Source organism: Eleutherodactylus coqui, chromosome 13 (genome assembly GCF_035609145.1).
Source record: "Eleutherodactylus coqui strain aEleCoq1 chromosome 13, aEleCoq1.hap1, whole genome shotgun sequence".
Classification (NCBI taxonomy): domain Eukaryota; kingdom Metazoa; phylum Chordata; class Amphibia; order Anura; family Eleutherodactylidae; genus Eleutherodactylus; species Eleutherodactylus coqui.
Window position 1 is genome coordinate 73,302,299 of NC_089849.1, and position 21,387 is coordinate 73,323,685.

The window sequence follows — 21,387 nt, forward strand, 5'->3', positions numbered from 1 at the left end:
ATGCAGATGTTGCCCTTGGTCAGACTTAAACCCAGGACCCCAGCGCTGCAAGGCACTAGTGCCAACTAGTGAGCCAGCGTACTGCCCATCCATATTGTGCGGTCCCACATACACAAAGCCCATTCACAATCTGTTAAAGTGCATCCACATTGCCTATAAAGCCTTGAGAATGCAATGGCCCAGCACCGCAGAGGTTTGTGGGAGAAAGATAGGTATTACAGTTGGGTTTACAAGTGCAAAAGCCACTAACCTGCTAGCAACAATCCACTGTGGTCCATTAAAAGAGGTGCCAAGCGGAGGGAGCCCACCAGCCAATACTGCCACCCCATATCTGGCCAGTTTTGGGTAGCACCACATCATGTGGATTAAGTAAACCTGACTAATAATACGTCTATTGCCACTAATGTATGTAGCAAACTCTAGGAGGTCGTTTTATATATGAAGTGTCACCAACTTCACCCGTTCTCACTCTATTAAGGTCAAATCTCTACTCTCTATTACTTACCATCTTACTAGCTGGCATTTCCCTACCATCTTCCCATACCTCCCCCAGTGCTTCTGAACTGAGAAAATGTAAAAAGGAAGGACTCTTACCAGTTATGGCCCTTTTATACGGGACGACAGTCGGCTAAACGACTGCACAAGTGCTGACGTCACCAAGTTCATTAGCGCTCGTGCAGACCGCTTAGACAGGCAGACTTTGCCACTGGATTGTGGGCTTCTTGCTCAGCACTTTACTTTCTATGTGAAGTTCTGAGCAGGGAGCATTAACATGTTACTAGACGCCAGCGATAATAACCTGCGAACGAACAGTGAGTGATATTTTTTTGGCATTTATACTGCAAGATTATCGCCCAAATTCATTTGTTTTAAACGAATTTTGAGCAATAATCCTCTCATGTAAATGGCTCATTATACCTCAAACTATGGTCCAAGTGTAAAAGTGATCTTCTTTGATCAAAAACATCAGTGTTTACTACAGGTCTAATTTTCTATAGGATCAGGAACCTCTGAGAAAAAGGTCAAGAGGGGTGTTGTCTCTCCTTAAGGAAAGCACCCTAAAAGTGCGTGGAGACACCTAGGGTGTGAGTGGGTCAGGGGGGGGGGGGGGGCATAGTCTCTCCCCAAGGAGGAGTAAGTACCCAGAAAGGGTGCGAGAAGACACCTGAGAAGTGAGTGAGGACACTTATACAGCCACGCATGCTCCTTTGGGTAATTTACGCAAATAAGTAAGATGGAACAATACCTCTGCAGCGCCACCTATTGGATGGCAGCATTCCTGCAAATCAATGTACGGCTTTTTAACAAGTTTGTGAAACAATGATTGGGAATAGGAAACCAAGCCAGAAAACCATACACAGACACTGAGAAAAAAAATGGAATGGTTTTGAGGCATCTAAACTATAAGGCTCGAGATGAATTAGCCAATAATGTAAACACTTCCCACAAAATCCCATCTGGCTGAAAAAATAAAAAAACAGAAAAACAAATAAAAAAATGATACTCCAATCAAAGAGCGCACACAACACAAAAAACACACCAAAAACCAAAACAGGACTTACCCATTTTTAAAAGCCAGCCCTCACGATCAGGGTTAAAGAATGTGTGGGTTAGGTCATTTCCATCATCTTCTGGAATTTTGAATGGCTCATTCTTTATACTATCATATAAATTCTAGAAGGACATAACAAGGTCGTTAACTAGTTAATAGGATGATTATTATTCAGCTATGAATAATACGCACGCGCACACCTGCACTAACCTTTAATAGGTCCTCAGGTAGATCGCCTCCATCGTTTATGCCGCGATTCATAGAAATAAATCGATCAGCATTCGGTTTGTCTTTGACATTAGGATTGTGTAGACTGGTATTTAACATGATGATAGCAAAAGACAACACATAGCACGTGTCTGCGGACAGAAGAAACCAGTCATTAGAGGTCGGAATGATAAGCTAACCAAAACAAGACTACAGGGAAAAAAAAGTCAAGTATACTAAGGCCAGTCTCACACATGTGGCTGGCAAAACGCTGCAATTTCAATTTTACTTTAATTTTCGGCCGCATGTTCCTGCCCCCGACAGTGGGATTTAGTGCACCCCATCATTGTGATGGCTGATGAGGTGCGCTAAATGCTGTAAAATTGAGCAGAGCTTGAAAATCGCTTTAGAAAAAGTCACGATTGAGCGCATGTCTGAGAGGCCCCATTACAAACAATGGGAGCGTTATACTGCGATTACTGCTGCGTTCAAAACACCGCGGTAAAACGCGAAGGTGTGTGAGCATTTAATAACTACCAGAATTGTAAAGATTTGGAAATGAAGTAAATAAACAACGAACCTGTAGACTGAAAGACTCCCGGATTACACTGACAGTAACGCTGAGCGAATGCCTCCATCATACGATCGATCTTCTGGGCTTCTCCTGGTAAGCGAAAACTCCACAGGAACTGACTGAGCGAGAAACAGAGTAATGTAAGAGAACAGTTACATAGTAGAACCTCACTTGTGTGTGCCTGCTCCACGGCCATGAGAAGGCGAAGAGCAAGGAGCCACTATTAGACTACGGAGGGGTCCTGCAGACGCTGTATTTTCATTATGCAGCGTGTCCCATCAGATACCATTTTACAAAGTGCACATATACGGTATTGTACTAAAGCACCGCTATAGCAGAGCCATGTTCTGGTTATATGCATCGTGCTTCTTTATAAGCATCCCATGCCCCTTTTTGCCTTGGCAGCAGCTGCCTGGCATTTGTTGCTACAGTTCAATTACCCAACAATGCCCCCAGCTTTTCCGTGCACGCAAAGTGAGAGTTTTTACATTAGTTTAGAGAGCAATTATTCCATTATACTCTTCATTCAAGAAATGTGTTCCTCTTCCATATCTTGAAAAACCAAAGATAAACTGCCGAAGCAGTAGGAGAAAAAAAAAAACGAATCTTCCGCGCTCCTGACTTAACAGTCCAAGTGATTTATAACCCCAACAGGGGAAAGAAAAAAAACAGTCCACAATGACGTATAAGGTAGCCTGGATGTGGGCAGAGGGTACTCTCACCCACTAACTGGCTAACGGAACGGATGCAACGCGTTTCAGCGCCTTTCTCAAGCATAGCATAAATTATACACACACACACACACACAAATATGTGCATGTATCTGTATATTATGTTCTGCTATGGGGGGAGGTGGGGGACCGAACTGAAGGAATAATGTCTATTTGGTTACAGCCCCTTTAAATTCCTTTACAGCATCTTCAAATACAACTTTACTCAGTAAACCCTCTGCAAGGCAAGTAACATGTATATTAAGAGAAAATGGCTAAATGTCTTTTTTCGGCCTTCCATACTATGATAAATAATGACCCCGATGGAATATCATATTCAAGTCCACCAACTCACCGAAGTGCCTGCACCAAGTTAAGATCCGTGAACTCGTGAAGCTCAACAAATGCATGAAGGATACGGATGTTGAAGTCATCTCTGAGGATATCCAAAGGACAAAATGTTAACCGTTTGAGAAAGTCAAGTCATGAACTGACATAAATAAAATCTCTTTATAGTCTGATTACACCAAACATAAAAATTGGGTTTAGGAAAGGAAGATCAGATAGGAAGTTCCTTATCGGGACAATTTGTTTATTTTGAAAGAATTTTAACAACTTTAGGCTGGGTTCACACAGGGCGGATTTGCCGCGCGGAATTTCGCCACGGCAAACCCGCCCGCGGCCGCCAATCTCGGGATTAGCCAGCCATGTGGACGAGATTTCTCAGAAATCTCGTCCACACGGGACGGCCAATCCGCTGCGGTAAGTCAGGCTGGAATATGCAGCATGTCTGTTTATCTTTTCTTTCCGCCGCGGCCGCGCTCTCCTCTATGGGAGCGCCAGCCGCAACGGAAAAGCGATCAGCCGGGCCGCTTCAAAGTCGCTGCGGGTTTTTCCGCGGCGGTTCTCCCGGCGGAAGTCTTGCGGTTTTTGCTGCGGCTAAATCGCAGGATTTCCTGCAGGAATACGCCCAGTGTGAACCCAGCCTTAACATTAAAATAGCTCTAATCATAGCAGAGGCACAGACTGGGGATCTGCTCCATAATGATGGCTCCTAGAAGAGACATTTTTAAGCGTCCCAGAGATCAGCTCTATAATATATGCAAGTTACATAGTAACATACATAGTATGTTAGGCTGAATGAAGACAATGCCCATCTAGTTCAGCCTGTTTCAACTCCCCCCTTGTTGATCCAGAGGTAAAACAAAATAATAAAAATAATGAGCCAATTTAGCTCATTTGGAGGAAACAAATTCCTTCCTGACTCCATGATGGCAGCCAGAGTAATCCCTGGATCAACGCTTGACATCAACAACCCCGCTGGTCACCTAATGCCTATATCCTGTAATAGCATAGTGTTCTAGAAATATATCTAGTCCCCTCTTAAACTCCTCTATGGATTTTGCCATCACCACATCCTCAGGCAGAGAGTTCCACAGTCTCACTGCTCTTACAGTAAAGAACCCCCTTCTGTGTTGGTGATGAAACCTGCTTTCTTCTAGACGTACCGTCGCAGTCCTGGGTGTAAACAGATCATGGGAGAGATCCTTGTATTGTCCCCTCATGTATTTATACATGGTTATTTGATCGCCCCTTAGCCGTCTTTTTTCCAGGGTGAATAATCCCAATTTGGATAGCCTCTCTGGGTATTCCAGTCCTCCCATTCCATTTATTATTTTAGTTGCCCTTTTTTTGTACCCCCTCAAGCACTGCAACATTTTTCCTGAGTTAGTACACATCTGTGCTCTGTTGCCTTCTCAAAGCCTCTGAGCGCATGTTCACACAAAGCAGATCTGCAAACGATTTACAGGTTTTGGTGCAGATCTGCAGCAGATGATTTTACCCTTTCAATTAGATTTAAATGGAAGGGGTGAAATCTGCTGCACCAAACCAACTATGAGTGAACACACCCTAAAATGCACAAGAATGACTAATGTACATAAACTTACCGTTCCCCCAAATAGTCTCCAATGGCAGTTTTGTTTAATCCTTCCCCTTTGTATAGAAACTGAGCAATGTTCTCACATGTGTCCACCAGGAGCTCGTTCTGAATCAAGAACTGGATACCCTACAAGACATAAATGGAATACAAGTAATTGCCTTTGAACAGCTCCAATACTACTTGCTCCGTCATACAATACATACATTTTGTGGGATAGTTACATATTAAAGAGAACATGCTGCCCACAGGAATGAAGTGCGCAATGTTTTTTTCCACTAAATTGACCCTTATTTCCAGCTCCTCCCCAATAATTTACAACACAACAGGAGGGGGGGGGGGGGGGGTGGAGAAGGATTATAATGCGATTAGGGAGAGATCACTTGGATGACTCTGAGCTGCAATACCAGGCAGAGTCTATGGACAAGAGCAGCACCGCGTTTGGTAAAAATATGCTTTGTATAAGGAGTTTGGTACTCGTGAACTGATCGGAGGTCAGACTGCCCAAACCGTATATGGATAGCATATCTTAGCAATCACCACTGTCTGCAGAGAGCCAAGCAATAAGGACTGGAAGCTTGACCATTATGGCAGTAGTGCGTCCATCCATCACACATGGCCTTTTAAGGGTGATTGGGTGAACACAACCACTGATCACAGGGCCAAATTTTACACAATGCTCCGTGCCATTAGCAGAAAGAACACAAGCCACAATGGTGACCTTGGCACAACCGTGTATTATATGATCACCTACTAGAGATGAGCGAGTATACTCGCTAAGGCTAACTACTCGAGCGAGAAGTGCCTTAGCCGAGTACCCTCCCGCTCATCTGTAAAGGTTGGGGGGCTGGCGCGGGTGACAGGTGAGTTGCGCCGGGGAGCGGGGGAGAGAAAGTGAGAGAGAGATCTCCCCTCCGTTCCTCCCCACTGCTCCCCGCCCTCCGAATCTTTAGAGACGAGCGGGAGGATACTCGGCTAAGGCACTACTCGCTCGAATAATGTGCCTTAGCGAGTATACTCGCTCATCTTTATCACCTACCTATTGCAGTGCGCAGCAACCACAGCTAATTGCTTTACAGCAGTCCTCTAGTTAGCAAAAATCTCTTCAATGATTTTTATGTTTATGTCCAACTAATCGCTGATTAATGCACAACAGGAACCATCCAAAAGCTTACCAATATGAACGGTAACAAGCGGCATACCTTTTTAGGGTCCATATTGAACTTTTTTCTTCCCATGGCAATTTGTTTATTCTTTTGCATATTTTTCCTGTTAAGCAGTTGAGAGTTAGGATTACAACAAAGTACGATATCCTTAATAAAAAGCACAATGACACTTCATAGATCATAGTTACTGTACATTACTATTCTTTCCAACATGTTCAGGCACTTACAGTGCACACCCTGCAGAGGCTCAGTACCCAACAGGTAGAGGAACTCAGAAGGGAGACCCCCCCTACTGGCAGATACTTAGCATTTGATTTATAAAACCAGGAATCCCTAAAATCCTACGATGCAGTAAGCCTTCTGTGCCGTGAGCAGAATTCCTACCAACTGCATCAAAGACTTATATATATTAGATAGTACAGGCACCAATTCAATGACAGCCATTCACCTCATAGTACTACAGTCCAGTATACAGTAATATGAGGTTTGCATGAAGCTATATAAAAAAAGCCTAGCCAAAAATGTCCCGCGTATGCCAAAAGTTTTTTTTTTTCTTCTTACCTCTCCTCCTGGGTACCCAAATTTTCAATTTCATTTGTAACTTCTGCTATCTCCTCCTTCAGTCTCTAAAAAAATGCAAAAAAAAATAAATAAAAATTAGTCAACAAGATATGCAGATTATTAAAGTCAATATTAATGCCCTACGAGGAGCCGGTCCCTTTTAATCTCTTCCATAAAATCTACCTTAAAACATTTACATATCTAATTTACCAATTCTCTCAAACTTCCCACTTAATTAACCCCTTCGTGACCAAGACCATGTAAGTAAAGCTATGAATTTCCAAGTGTCCCTTTGGGTACAATGACATTCCTTCCACGATCCCATAAATGTAGGTTATTGTTCTCCTCTTATAGCTGTGTAACAAGCTGCACCCCTCCCAACCATCATCTGGTTGGCGCACATGTATCCACTTGCATCTAATAGTAAACATTTTAAAAACATTTCAATTTGAGTAACGTCGCTCCTCTCCCCTCGGGAGCAACTGTTCTGCTTGGAGACTATCTAAAAGGCAAATACAGTCAGCTGAACCCACTGACATCAGTGGAAGAGGCCAACTAACATGTGTTTGAGCGTGCCCCAACAAGAGATCAGACCTGTTAGATGTTACACACCCAATCCTTAGTTCCCCCCCAGGAGATAAACTGCCACCAAAAGTCTGGGAGCAACTTCTTCCTCCTTCCCAATAGAACTAAACCTGCATGCACAGGGTAGTGTGCAAATACAAAGGGGAATTGGAAGAAATAACTATTTGGACACAGTTACCTAAAGTCTATGGACAGCCTGGTTGATTTAGTAGTGCATCTCAAATACACAACTCTGTTCTGGTCGAACCTGGACCACCGCATGAGCGCATGAGTCCCACCAGGACATTCTCCATCTCAACCAGCTTTATCAAATACATTTAGGTGGTGAAACTCTTTAAAAGGTAGAATTACAAGGTCCACTTTACACAAACCTCCTTTCACATGAAAGGTCTCCAATGAGGAACTCATCATTGGGGACAAACTATCTGCCGGTCATTAAAGTCAATGTTCCTTCTGTGTGGTGTACAGATGCGTTGGTTTCTCCAGAGAGCAGCTCTCCACTCAGCCCAAGGGTGCATTCGCACAGGCGTATGCTTATTCCGATCCCCGAATACGCAGCATACTCACAGGCCAAAATACACTGTTGCCTTGTGTGATAAAACACTGCCTACAAGCAGTCTAAACAGCATTTACGTGCAGAAAAATGCCACATGAAGTCTGATTAATCTGTTTTTTTACGGTTCTTTTGTCGTGCAGAATAAATTGTGTTAAATTTATTGTACAGGTCGCTACAGATATTATACCAAATGGGGGGGGGGGTGTAACTTTTTTATACAAACAGGAGAAAGTTCACAAAAAAAAAAAAAGTGTTATTTTTTGGTTCTTTTAAAAAATTTTTTACTAAATTTTTGTTTATTCTACATTTTTTATGTCCCTGTAGGGGACTTAAACCACAAAGGCCATGATAAGGCATTGAAGTACAAAAGTACTGCAGTGCATTATCGCTTACAATAGCGATCACAGGCAATGGCAGGCCAGGACATTAGTGCATGGTGTCTGGACCCCATCGGCAGACGACGTCACAGAGGAAGTGCACTCCCTCTGAACTCTTTACGATGTACACTGATCACGGCATGTAGGGGGTTAACAGCGGGGAGGGAAAGAAAAAAAAAAAGTTCATCGATCCCCGCTGTTGAAGCGGGAGGCCGACTGTCAGTCACGGACAACTCCTGCTGGGACATGGCACGGGCTCAGTTACGTCAAGTACCATGCGCCCCACTAGCTCTCAGAATGCATGAGTGTACCTACAGTGAAGTCTCAAAAAGTCCACAAAAAGTAAACGTCACTTAAACCAGTTTTAAAGCGGTTACACCACATCATTTCATCCCAGAGCAACCTGATATAAAGAGGACATTCACCTGTATGTCTTCCAGCAGTTTCTGCTTCCTACGCTGGATGTTCTCCAACTCCTCTTTCTCCTGAGGCGTCAAGTCGCTGGGCACTAGAGAAAGGGGCGATACGTTACTCACATGGCATTCACCAATCGTATCATTCTATATACACGACTATGGATTTCTCTGGCAGTACAAACAGTAATAATAAGTTCCTCTGTTCGTTATGGCTTCCTGACTCATGGATACGCTCATCCAGAATGACTGCCAAGTGTTGTGACATCCACATCAGCAGCTGATCAACGATAATAAAAAGCCCCAAACCAGCTGTGTGTGTAATATAAGCGAGGCGATCACAACCATCGGTGTATACAGCATTCTTATACACTATAACACTTCTGATAAGCTGAAAGCATGCATGGTGCACTACATGTGTCCGTAGGATTATCCCCCCCCCATGGGTGGCGGGTGGCGGCGGGGCTGCTCGTCAGTACTTTGCACCTCTACAACCTCCCCCCGTATAGCATTTTGCCTTTCGGCAAGCTGCTGAGAATTGGTCTTTGTACCCGCCTGGTATCTCCGTATTAGTAAGCATGGACCATTTCTCAGATTTTTTAAAATTAAAACAAACATTCATTGCATTCAAAATGCAACAGCCTTGGAATCCCCTATAGCGAGGAGAGGGGGCAGAGCTACAGGGGGTCTCCCCATATTTGTAGTGAAAAGGGGCGCTGCTAAAGGGCTAGAGAGATTCTCATTGTGATTCAATCTCTGGCCAATAGGGATGGGGGGCTAGCGGGAGCCACCCGCTAGCCCCGCCTCCTTTTTGCTAGATATTAAATCACTATGAGAATCCCTCTAGCCCCACCCCTGAGAAAACCCCTTTAGTCACACCCCCTCAAAATATGGGGAGATATGCAAGAGATCCCCTGTAGCGCCACCCCCCTCTCCATGAGCGTAGCATGTCCTATTGCACACCAATATAGGCAATGGGGATTTAACATAGGCATTTGCTGTGTGTAGCGCATATTATGCATGTGAAAATAAATACGAGCGTAATATGCAACCCCCATACACCCATATGAGCGAGCCAATACCAACATGTATAGGGTCCAATATAAAAGCCAAGATTATTAGCGGAGGGCAGCGATTGGTCACTGCACAGGATAGCGTATCTCATGCACTACATCATGCGCAGTCTGACGGATTGAATTTCCTGCTCTGTCGCTTAGCAATATTGCATATAAAATTCCCACATATACAATGAAATTGCCTATGTACAGCGCTTATTACACAGGCTCTACTGTGCATAATACGCAACAACATAGAACACGCTGCATTTTCTTTTTACACGCATTGAACATACGCTCGTGTGAGCCTACCCTTCCCATTCCCTGCAAGCAGATATTGAACACTAGGGAATAGAGCTACAATGTATTCCTAAAATAAATAATAATAATAATCTTTATTTGTATAGCGCCAACTTATTCCGCAGCGCTTTACAGTAATTAACATTTCCGTAGTCTTCATGTAGCGCCAACATATCAACAGATGAGACAATAAGGGAGTAACCCGCCCGTAAGCGCTTACCATCTACTGTAAATATACAAAATCTTTATTAAGCTGTTAGTCAAGCTTTACATACCTGCACCACACTGCAGAACCTTTAATCCCGCGACATCTTTACTATTGTACGGTATTAACCCATTAAGGACCAAGCGCTATAAATATATGGCGTTTGGTCCTGGACTTTAATCCCCGTCGATAGCAGATGTACGGCGTGGGGTTAAAGCCTCTGCTGCAGCAATCAAGCAGGAGCAGGTCGGTTCCTCAGCTGTCAGACACAGCAGGGGACCCGGAGGAGCAGAGAGAAGCGGATAAAAACCAGCTTCTGCCTTCTCCTTTCCTGGCTACATAGCATTCAATGAGCACTATGTACTAAGAAGTAAAAGTGGGAGTGTTTTTTCCACTATGCGACCCGACGATCATGTGACAGCCAAGTGCCCTCTGCCAAGGCTGAGCTGCAGGGTCCTAGAAGCCACAGATCAGCACTGCCAGTGATTGTCACTACAGGGGGATGTTTTACCTGTAACTGAAGCTCCTATGGATGCCTCCGCTACAGGTGGAAAGTAGGAAATTTAAAAAAAAAAAAAAAAAAGGAAACCAGTAAAACTACATTGGTAAAATCCCTAAAAAGTATCTGGTCCTTTAGGACCCAAACACCCTGGTCATTAAGGGGTTAAAGTCCGGGATCAAGGGCTTTGTATTTAGGGTGCTTGGTTCTTAAGGTGTGAAAATACTTTCTTTGCTCCATACTCTGCATAAGCTCTTGGAGGAATCAAATCCTGTCCGCAGGTCCCAATCTACTGTCCTGCCATCTGCGTGGGATGATAATTGTCTACTTCCAGCCTCCGATTTTTATCATCATTTACAGCAAATTATAAAGATATCAGATTAGTAACAAACAGTAAAGTTACCATGGTGATAATATTCTGGTAATGACTTAACCTACATCCTGCATGGCACATAACCCTGATTTCAGAGCCGTATCTGGGAGCGGCGCTGCCTTAATGTGCAGAAGACGGAAGTCGTGTGAGTCATAAGATCCTCACTGCTGCTTGATGCCAACTCTGATGCAAGACTAGTTCTTACTATTGGGCATTATAGAGGGTGATACAATTTAGGAGTGAGGCTTAGGGCCACATGGTCATGAAACAGCAGCATGGTACATAGAGGTATCTACCCGATGCCGTACGTAGGTTTATATCACTTCACCCCACATGAGCGCGCTGTCCAAAAGGCAACATGATCTACTCTACTTCAACATGTCAAGTGGTGGACTACGAGAATTAGTATACCCCACCCCCAATCCCAATTAATTGTTGATTGGTTGAGCAGAGCTTGAGAACCAAATTAGAGCCATCACTTCCTGGAGGTGGGATTAATGACTCCCGTAACCAGGAAGTGATATTCTAGGGGCAGCCGAGGACTGCAAGAAGCGCGTCGGAGCTCAGAGGGATGGTGGAGGGGACCTGGACCGAGTCTGCTAGGAAATGGCTTTTTTTTTGGTGTTTGTTTATTTTTTTTATGTAATGCAGCTAGGGCTTATTTTCAGGGTAGGTCTTCCATTTCAAGCCACCTTTGAAAATCCCTAAAAATCGGGGTAGGGCTTATTTTGGGGGAAACAATATTTATATAGGAGCGAGGCGGAGCAGGTTGGAACGATCTCTGGCCCCCAACCACTCTTCACAGAAAACAGAAGTCTTTCATAGATAAACGACTACCTGTTTACACGGTAAGTTTTCTATTATAACAACTACGCAGTAATTATAATTCAGGCTCATTAAAGTGGCAAAAAAAAGCCAAAAATCTAATTATTTCCGGAACCATTTATAAAGACAAGTTCACACAAATTTTCTTCAAATACTTTTTTACGTATCTGCATGCCACACAAAGAAATAAAACAGTAAGACTAAAATCAGCAGATTATCTTGGGATACAACCCTGGGGACCACTCAGCCCCGACTAAAATATAAATAAATTATATATATATATATATATATATATATATATATATATATATATATATATATATATATATATATATATATATATATATATATACCGTAAATACCGATTTGGATGTGAAAGTGGCACAAATTGCTGACTTTCATTAAAATGTCATGTGACAAGAATATTCATAAGAGAAGCATTAAAGATGGGAACTTCCAAGAAGCCGGCGCTGAACTCGTTTCATCACACTGTAACCGAGTTGTGCAAACACTACCAAGAAGTGATGGTTACGGGGTCATCTCAGTAGACTCATGGGTGGCACATGGTTAGGGCAGCCCACCAATGTCCGACTGCTGGGTTGGCTTTTTCTTAAACACATTAACTGGTGGAGAGAGGTGCGATAAATGAGTTAGGCTCAGGGACCCATAATTAGCGTGTCTGCTAAACTCTGACCCCCTTCCTCCTCCTCCCTACCCCTTGCTGTCTGTTCCCCCCTCGTCCCCCATTGCTGGCAGCAGACAAGGGGCGAGAGTTTAGCACATTAGCTACCGCCCCCTTCCATTGCCGAGAGCTGGCCGAATGGCTATCTGGGCTCGGCCTATATGCGTCGGACCCAGGCCGCCTGAACGGGTGCACAAACAGCAGATTTGTGCGCCCGTTCAGCCGACTGAAAATCGCGATGCTCGTGTGAAAGAGCCCTGATGAAGGTGACCTGTACGCGTGGTGGAGAAAACGAATTGTACTCCATACAAGTCAGTAGGAAGCAGCTGGCTCAGGTCACGTGTATGGGAGGACAGGCACTTTTATATCATATACCTAAACTGGTAATCGATAACCCAGAATTTTCAATTCTGACATAGGCAGCAGGAATATAAAGCAAGAAGACATTTCTGTGACGTCTGGACTGTTTGCTTCCCCGGCGGCATCAGAGGACATCAGCCATGTACCTGAACATGAAGGGTACAGAACAACCTGGGAACTCCCAAGTAATTGTTAGATGCTTCCTCCCAACACCCTGAAGTACAAGTACTGCGGTGCAGCAACGTGAGCACACTGCTCACATACAGCAGGCCTATGCTGATGAGCCAGTTACCCTGGGATCCCCTACAGCCCACGCTAATCTTATACTAATCATGGATATTCTAAAGCCGACCATAGCTAGCTTGTTTGGCTGATGGTAATCCCCTCCCAACCCCCACCTCATATACAGACACCTTCCTGACCAAGCCTGCATGTGTCCTCAATAGAGTAAACTACTACAAGGCACCTCTGGTGACACTTCATCCACCTTAAAGGGCTTCTCCAAAAAATTTTAAAATTGGCTAAAAAGGGTAGCAACTGTCTAAAATAACAAAGTGCCCCCTCCTCCAGCACTGTGACACTGGCCCCAGACGCTACTGCAGCGGTCAGCCATTGATGGGTAACATCGCTGGAACCAGAAGTCACATGCCGTTCGTGCACACATGACCTTTAATGCCGGTGATTGGCCTCAGCAGTCATGTGACTACTGCAGGAGCGGAGGGATAGTTCAGCTGTGAGTAATGTGAAGCCAGCCCTAATGTCTCACAAGCATATAGATATTCCACATGGAGGCTTTAAAGCGTTGTACCAGAATTACAAGTTACGCCGTATCTAATAGGGAATACCTTGCTGATCGGTGGGGGGTGTCTTACTGCTGAGACCCCAACTGATCCTGAGAACGGAGGTCCTGTGCCCCCCTATTCTCATCGCTGTGGGGATGCTTCTCCCATCTGCAGTGAATGGATTGCTAGCCATGTATGCATGTTCAGCTCCATTCATTCTCCTCCTCATTGCGAGAGGAGGGAGGGGGGGGGGTAGTAAGTCCACACTAAGGAGGACAAAGGACACGGGACCCCAATTCTCAGGATTGGTGGGGGGGGGGGTCTTAATGAGTAGGTTATCCCCATCCTTTGGACAGAGATAACTTGTAATTCAGGTACAACCCCTTAATGAATTTTTTTCTTCTTTATAGAGTTCTATGGGGAAAAAAAATTTTAAATTAGGCCTGCTCCACTGGACACCATTATTAAAGAGCTATTTTGCTGTGTCGCTAGGCTGTGCCATCAGTTTATGATCAGTGGTGGTCTGACGTCGTGGGCTGCCACCCATCTGGAGAATGAAGGGGCAGCAGCGCTGATTAACTGGAACTTGGTTGAATTTCTCATCCACAGCAGGGGAAAGCCTTCATACTTGGGATCATTGTGGTCCCAGAAGTCCTAGCAGCCTGCCATCACCTTGTAAGACTTATATCTGTAATGTACTGTACAGAGGCACCATTCAGACAACCTGCTGCTCATACTGCTAGGGAAACCCTCCATGCTCTACAGAAGCCTCCTTCCAGCAGTGCAGCGCTCGGTCCACCTCCCCCAGTACTGGCCCCGCTGTCAGTGACTACATAGTGTGGTAACGCAGCAGCTTCCCACAAAGCAGAAGTGTGATGGAACAACTAGTTCTGAAGTATTTTGCAATTCTACAAGAAGTTTGCATATAATTTTCCAGTTCCTGAGTTCTCAGTAATATCTAGTTCTCGGAGGTCTGCTGACTCTGCATGATACTATCTGCACTCATTCCTGTGAGCAGACCGCTACAGCTTCTGTATTCTCTTCTACATGTGTGTACATATAGAGCGGTACATCCGTGCGGGGCCTCTACAGGAGCGCCCGCTGCTATAGAAGGTGTGAGCATCAGCATAACTACCCGCCTGCTGCCAGATGACGGCATACTTATACAGAGACATCCGGACTCCTCATAAAGGAGAAGATGATGATTATTGCCTCTACCCGCCTATTAGCTGAGTGAACACTGCTGTATGCAAGTAATGGGAGGCCTGCTTGTGGCATTAGTTCTGGCCATCGGGTGACCCTATGGGGACACAAGCTGTCAGGCAAAAGTTAAAGATTACATAGAATAAAATGTGAAATAGGAAAAACAAAAAAAATGTAATAAGAGTAATTAGGGCTCATATATGGATCTGAGGAATAAGGGTGAAGGGCAGAGGAATGGTAAGTTACCCTCCAAAAAAAAAATTAAATTAAAAAAAATAAATAAAACCACCACTAGAGGCCGATGAGCATTTGTTTGTATTTCCCCCCCGACTGACAAACGGATACAAAATTCAGAGCGTTTTGGGAAAATTGGTTGCCCACTGATATGACTGCCATTACTGTTCACACTGCTCGGTACCCAGCTACCCCAAGCTCCTAAATAACAAAACATGCTTGGACACTCGTTGGCATCCTATAATGTGGCAAACTGGGTAGATTTATGAGGTACTATTGTATCTTGACGCCACCGGAAGCTAAGAGTTTGACAGGGTTTGCATGGAGAAACCCCCCTGTCACACCCCTAGCTCCCGATAGGACCTTCAAGAATTCAACCAAGCAGCATCTGCATTGATTGTAGCCTGGCCTGGAAGGTTAGGGTTAGTTTTCCTGCTAGGGTTACATTATTAGCTATAAATGCTTCCATGTTAAAAAAAAAAAAAAATCACTACAGACGCTGCAGCTATCACTCTCCCAGAGCAGGCATCCCTCTTCCATCTCCCCCGGGCAACCGCTACCCGCCACCTCCGTTGACAGTGATCGTGGCGGTGCTGGAGGAATCCCCCTGCTGTTAGGCTGTGGCTCCGCTCCCTCACTGCTCCGTCAGCTGACTTTTTTCACCTGATGCAGCTGGCTTTCTACTCCAACCCAGCAGCCGACTCTCTGCTGCTGACAGGTGGGTGCCTCGGTCACTGTGTGTTCCGCTCCGATGCCGCTCCGTGTCACGACGGTACTTGGGGGATGAAACATGCCCCCAGTCAATCAGAAGCTGTGGGTGTTATGAAATTTGAAGACTGCTGTATTATGTTGCCACCCATAACTTCCAGTGGTGACATAATACAACAGTACCGATTATTCAGGAGTGAAGGAAACCTGGAACGGCAGCTACAGCTGAGGGGGAAAGAAAGGCAACTTAGGCAATCAATAGTATTTCCCTGGAAATTCCCTCCATCAGTGCCGCTCTACGCAGGGTTATGGAGTGGACGCTGATGGTCCGACACCGTGTAGTGGCCGCTGCAGCTCCCACCGATTTCAGCGAGAGCTGTGCCTGCAGTTACAAGCGTCGGCCACTACACAGGTGTTGAAGGAGCAGATTCCACGCCATGCCTCCATGTGGCACCAACAGCAGATACCCAATCAGCTGATCAGACGCAGCGACGGACCGCAGCCGGTCAACTATTGATGACCTATCTAGGGAATAGGTCATCAATAGTATTGCCCTGGAAAACCCCTTTAAAGGGAGAGATTTATAAAGACTTGCATTACATACGCCCGCCTTAAACTGAAACACGGAGTAATACGCACCAAGTTTATAAAGAAGGCGCTTCTTCACAGAATTAGCGCAGTTAGTACTGTTCTAAAGACAGAAAATTGGCACCTACAATTTACAATGTTACAATGTGTCATTGTCTTAACTAAAAATAAATGTCAGACGCCCGTGTAAATGACCCATGGGAACTAATGGGTTAATACACCGCACGAGTTGTGTGTCACACAGAGAACTCATGTGATATTCTCGCTTGTGTAAATAAACACTATTTGGCGCAGATCTGTAGCAGATTTCCGCCTTTCCATAGAATTTAAATTGAAGAGGTAGTCTGCATCAGATTTGCGCCAAAATCTGCAATGTGTGAACGCATCCCTAGGGCACGTCCAAGCAGGACGGATTTGCAGCCGATTTTCGATGAGGCCCCTCCGCACAGAAAATCTGCGGCAATTACAGTAGCAATAAAGTGAATGAGATTGTTAAGATCTGGACCGCACATGGCAGAGAAAGAAAAAAATCCGCTGTGGAAATTGGCCTGTGAAGCAGATTACGGATTCGCAGCGTGTCAATTACAGCGCCGGATGTTCAGTGCGGATTCCTCCTCTTCATATGAGAGATTCTGACATGGATTGTTCCGCCCCGTCTGGACATACCCGGAAGCTGCCAACTCTTTGTAACATTTTGTCACCAACCTGAGACCTTGTGTCCCTGTGCCACGTGGACAGGCTGGATCTGTGCCAGTGTGGTAAAGCATGAAGCAAACAGGATACATGATGTCAAGAAACGCAGGACATCACGAGGCAAGTATAGGCTCCCGCCTGCACCATCAGTCTTGCAAAGTGTAGATTAAAAGTTGCACAGCTAAAGTTTAGTTCTTGCCACATTTGTTACCCTTGGGGGAGTTTATCAATGTAAAAGTGGCATAAACAATTGGAAGTTTTGCCTCTTTGTGCAAAAAATGGCAACTTTCTTCAATTTTACGCCACGTATTCCATTTTTAAACAGGCATGACTTAGCAGGAGGATCCATGGATGTCTGGCCCAGCAGACTTAAAGGGGGAACCCAGGCTTGTTTCAATTGATGACTTATCCTCTGGTTAGGTCATCAGTATTTGATGGGCTGGGGTCTACTGCTTGTCACCCCCGTCCATCAGCTGCGTACTGGTGTATCTTGATGCCATCGGAAGCTAGGGGCCAACCTGGCTTTTTGGGGGTTTACGCCCCCTGTCAAGCCCCTAGCTTTCGATTGGCTTGTACAAGAGCGGCAGGGAGGACACAGAGCCGAGTTGATGACAGCAGGGAACACTGACAGCGGGGTCAAGTCAGAGATGCGGCATAGCGCTCACCGTTCCGCCCTGCAGTTCTTGCGTTGGGCGAGCTCTCCCCACTTCTGGTGCCCAGTGTGCCACTGTACTTAGCGCAGCTCCCAGCCAGCTCCGCTCCCCGGTCCAGTGCTGTGTTTCTTGCGGTGCCTCAGCACCCACCGCCTCGGCTTCAGCGATGTAGTTCAAGTGGTGCCTCAGCTCACCCTGTATCCGCTCTGTTTTCCGGCACTGTACTTATTGCACTGCTCAGCTCTGCCACGCCTGAGTGTAACAGCGGGAAACATGGCAGGGAGCCTTTCCCTGCTCCGGCCCCGAGGATGACTGCGGGGACAATTGCAGGCAGGCCGCACTGAAGTCAGTCACTAACAGCCAATCAGAAGCTAAGGGCTTGACAGGGGCATAAAGCCAGGTCAGCCCAGCCCCTAGCTTCCGGTGGCGTCAAGATACACCAGTACCCATCAGCTGTTCATCCGGCCTGGGAGAAATCGATTTTTAAACGCACTGAGAGAGCGGCGCTGCTGCAGTTCCTGCCCAGGACAGGATCGCCATGGGTCATCAGTGCAGAAGAGAGCAGCATACACCCTTAAGTATTATTTAAGCCAGACCTCTCCTCCAGGTCAGAGCTGGTATAGATATCATTTATCTAGATGAGCCAAATATATTAAAAAGGGAGTGCCTCGGAATACAGCCGATGCGTTTTACTCCAACGGCCTTTATATTAAGCCCGGCATTTAATATATTCCCTCCAGTATGTATTGTATGGTCCAGGCAAGCCTCTGGACGTCCGGCGTGTCTGCAGACAACGGGGACATTATCCTGGAGGAACTAATACTTCCCACTCAGAACGTCACAGACGACAGATGTCTGAAAGAGTTAATGCAGAGTGATGACTGCTCATCAGTCCGCAGAGATATGGGTCATTAAGGGGATCTCCATGCAAGTTTGTCTGCGGGTCCTTCAAATGCGGATGACTGTGACTTTACTGCAGACGACTGCTGATCAACCAGCAACTCATTATTTAGGTGACCTAAAAAGAAACGACTAGGGAACAAGTCTGCGCCCGTCACCCGCTGGAGCCATGTTTACACTGAATGACTGTTTGCATGCAAGCGATTATTCAGATCACAGTCATCTCCTGTAAAGCCACCCTATCATTAGCCAACGCCGCCTTGGAGCCTCCGGTTGGCAGAAAATACTGTAAAAAAATGGCGCTGCATGCAGCGCTCTTACATCCAGTCAAGTACCGCGCAGCTGAGCGGAAACAGAATGGGGCCCATTATAGTAAATAGTATCGGTTTGGTTCAGTCATAAGACGGACCCGTTCAGAGCAGAAAAACGGAATCCGAGCGCAATTGTGAAGGCAGCCTAAAAATATGCCAAAAAAGTGTCTCCTTTGTAACACTCGGCCAATGCACTAGTATACATCCCTCAACTAAAAACTATAAGCTGGGCTCACGCGGCCTCATGCGTAAACCACTGCAAGGTTTTACCGCTGTGGAGCCGGCCTATCGACGCATATGGCGGCAATATCATACTGCGCATCTCACACACCGCCACACGTAGTCTTCCTGGGTTTTTTGTTTACAATTTCCCACACTGTCGCGTATATACGCCGCCCGTACGCAATGTAATCGCCCATTAGTGGGAGTTGGTTACGCGCCAATAAAGAACCACGGTCTCTCTTGCATGTAATACACGGCAAAACAAAATATGCTGCGTCCTATTTTGCGCATTACGCAATGCCCCCACACAGATGTGAGCGGAACAACGTAAGGCAATGTGTACGATGGCTGGAATACGCGGTACACGTACGCCCACGTGAGCCCGGCCTTAGTCAGACTTCGCAGTAGGACGCTTGCAGACGAGCGTATTTTAGCGCTGTATCTGGTCCACGCTTTGCGGATCGTAATACGGAACTAACGTAAATCTACAAGTCACACCGCCATATTTTACACAGGAATTGTTAAAAACACAACATGACCCGTTTTCTCCATTTTTCGCCTCCGTATTGCTATTATTTTCTATCGGGCAAATACGGATCAGGACTTGTCCAGTTGAAAATAATATACGAAGGCGAAAACAGATCAGATACGGGTAACGTGTGGACGTACCGCCATCCGTAATACGAACATCTGACAGTACGCTCGTCTGAAACCGGCCATACAGGAGCGTTAAAGGAAAACCGTACGCTGTGGCAGCCAATAATGGCTTCTATTTGGCAGACCTGTGCAATCATACGGGCAAGTTGGCCTAAAAGGACGCGGCGTAAAGACGGGCGCCACCCATTTTTAAATTTACTAATATATATATATATATATATATATATATATATATATATATATATTTTGGAGGTGTTTGAAAAGCGCTAAACGCTTCCTGTGCGCCATCAGGAAATAGTTCTGCTGCCCTATAACTAGATAGCCCTATTGCGATACCTCGCCAATGTGCGCAGGCGGCAGATAATAACCCCGTGAGGCTCACGCATGGCTGACCTGCAGTAGAAGACACCTGCATTTCTCATCGCCAAGTTAAATAAGACGTCCGTCACGATCGCGGGGGAAACCCTTTAAGCCGACCGCCTGACGTAGGACGAGGCTGAGCGCGATCAGGAAAAACGTATAGGACATTTTTAAGCTTTGTTTGGTAGCTCTGTAGTAATCAGGACATGAACAATAATCATTCACGTCCAGACGTGTTAGAAGAGGACGGCAGCGGGCGATCAATCATTAACTTTCACGATGGTTCACCCTCCAAAATGATCGATTACTGAATCACACTCATGTACAACACGGACCACCAAGGGTTAACAAACAGGGGCTAATTAGAGTCCCCCCAGAACATCTGCTGTCCGTCCCTCTATATACACAATCCCACTCACAACCCATAGAGCCTCCTGCGGGGAAGGAACGACTCACCATCCGTATTTAGCACCATCTTGGCGGAGGGAGTTGCACACACTGACCGGCTCACAAGCTGCCAGCTAACCAGGACTTGCTGTAATGACAGCTGCAAGTCCGAGCACGACGTGTGGGCGGAGGAGGCACGTCACCCGGGAGGGCAGGGTGATGCGGTCCCACCCTGTTCCTGTCATGCAGGCTGCAGTGGAGTGTGACGCGGAAGAAAAGGAGGAGTCCTGCTGGAACACCTGAGCGCAGGGATATAGTCCTGCATGTTGCACTGATAACCTGAGCGCAGGGATATAGTCCTGCATGGTGCACTGATAACCTGAGCGCAGGGATATAGTCCAGCATGGCGCACTGATAACCTGAGCGCAGGGATATAGTCCAGCATGGCACACTGATAACCTGAGGGTGTGGGATATAGTCCAGCATGGCGTGCTGATAACCTGAGTGCAGGGGGATATAGTTCAACATGGCACACTGATAACCTGAGGGTGTGGGATATAGTCCAGCATGGCGCACTGATAACCTGAGCACAGGGGATATAGTCCAGCATGTTGCACTGATAACCTGAGCGCGGGGAATATAGTCCAGCATGGCGCACTGATAACCTGAGCGTGGGGGATATAGTCCAGCATGGCGCACTGATAACATGAGTGTGGGGATATAGTCCAGCATGGCGCACAGATAACATGA

At 45.9% G+C, this 21,387-nt stretch overlaps 1 protein-coding gene across 1 annotated transcript in view; it reads right to left on the reverse strand.

Annotated features, from left to right (window-relative positions):
- The window catches only part of LOC136588431 (cytohesin-1), a 40,882-nt gene extending 20,025 nt beyond the window's left edge, over window positions 1-20,857 (reverse strand). The window contains exons 1-9 of the mRNA XM_066587625.1: window positions 20,707-20,857; window positions 8,653-8,735; window positions 6,710-6,774; window positions 6,185-6,251; window positions 4,993-5,111; window positions 3,399-3,479; window positions 2,340-2,452; window positions 1,763-1,911; window positions 1,562-1,674 (exon numbers count right to left, since the gene is read on the reverse strand). Of these exons, the coding sequence (XP_066443722.1) occupies window positions 1,562-1,674; window positions 1,763-1,911; window positions 2,340-2,452; window positions 3,399-3,479; window positions 4,993-5,111; window positions 6,185-6,251; window positions 6,710-6,774; window positions 8,653-8,735; window positions 20,707-20,725 (809 nt within the window). The 5' untranslated portion in view covers window positions 20,726-20,857. The remainder of the gene's footprint in view (window positions 1-1,561; window positions 1,675-1,762; window positions 1,912-2,339; window positions 2,453-3,398; window positions 3,480-4,992; window positions 5,112-6,184; window positions 6,252-6,709; window positions 6,775-8,652; window positions 8,736-20,706) is intronic.
- Window positions 20,858-21,387: the final 530 nt, after the last annotated feature.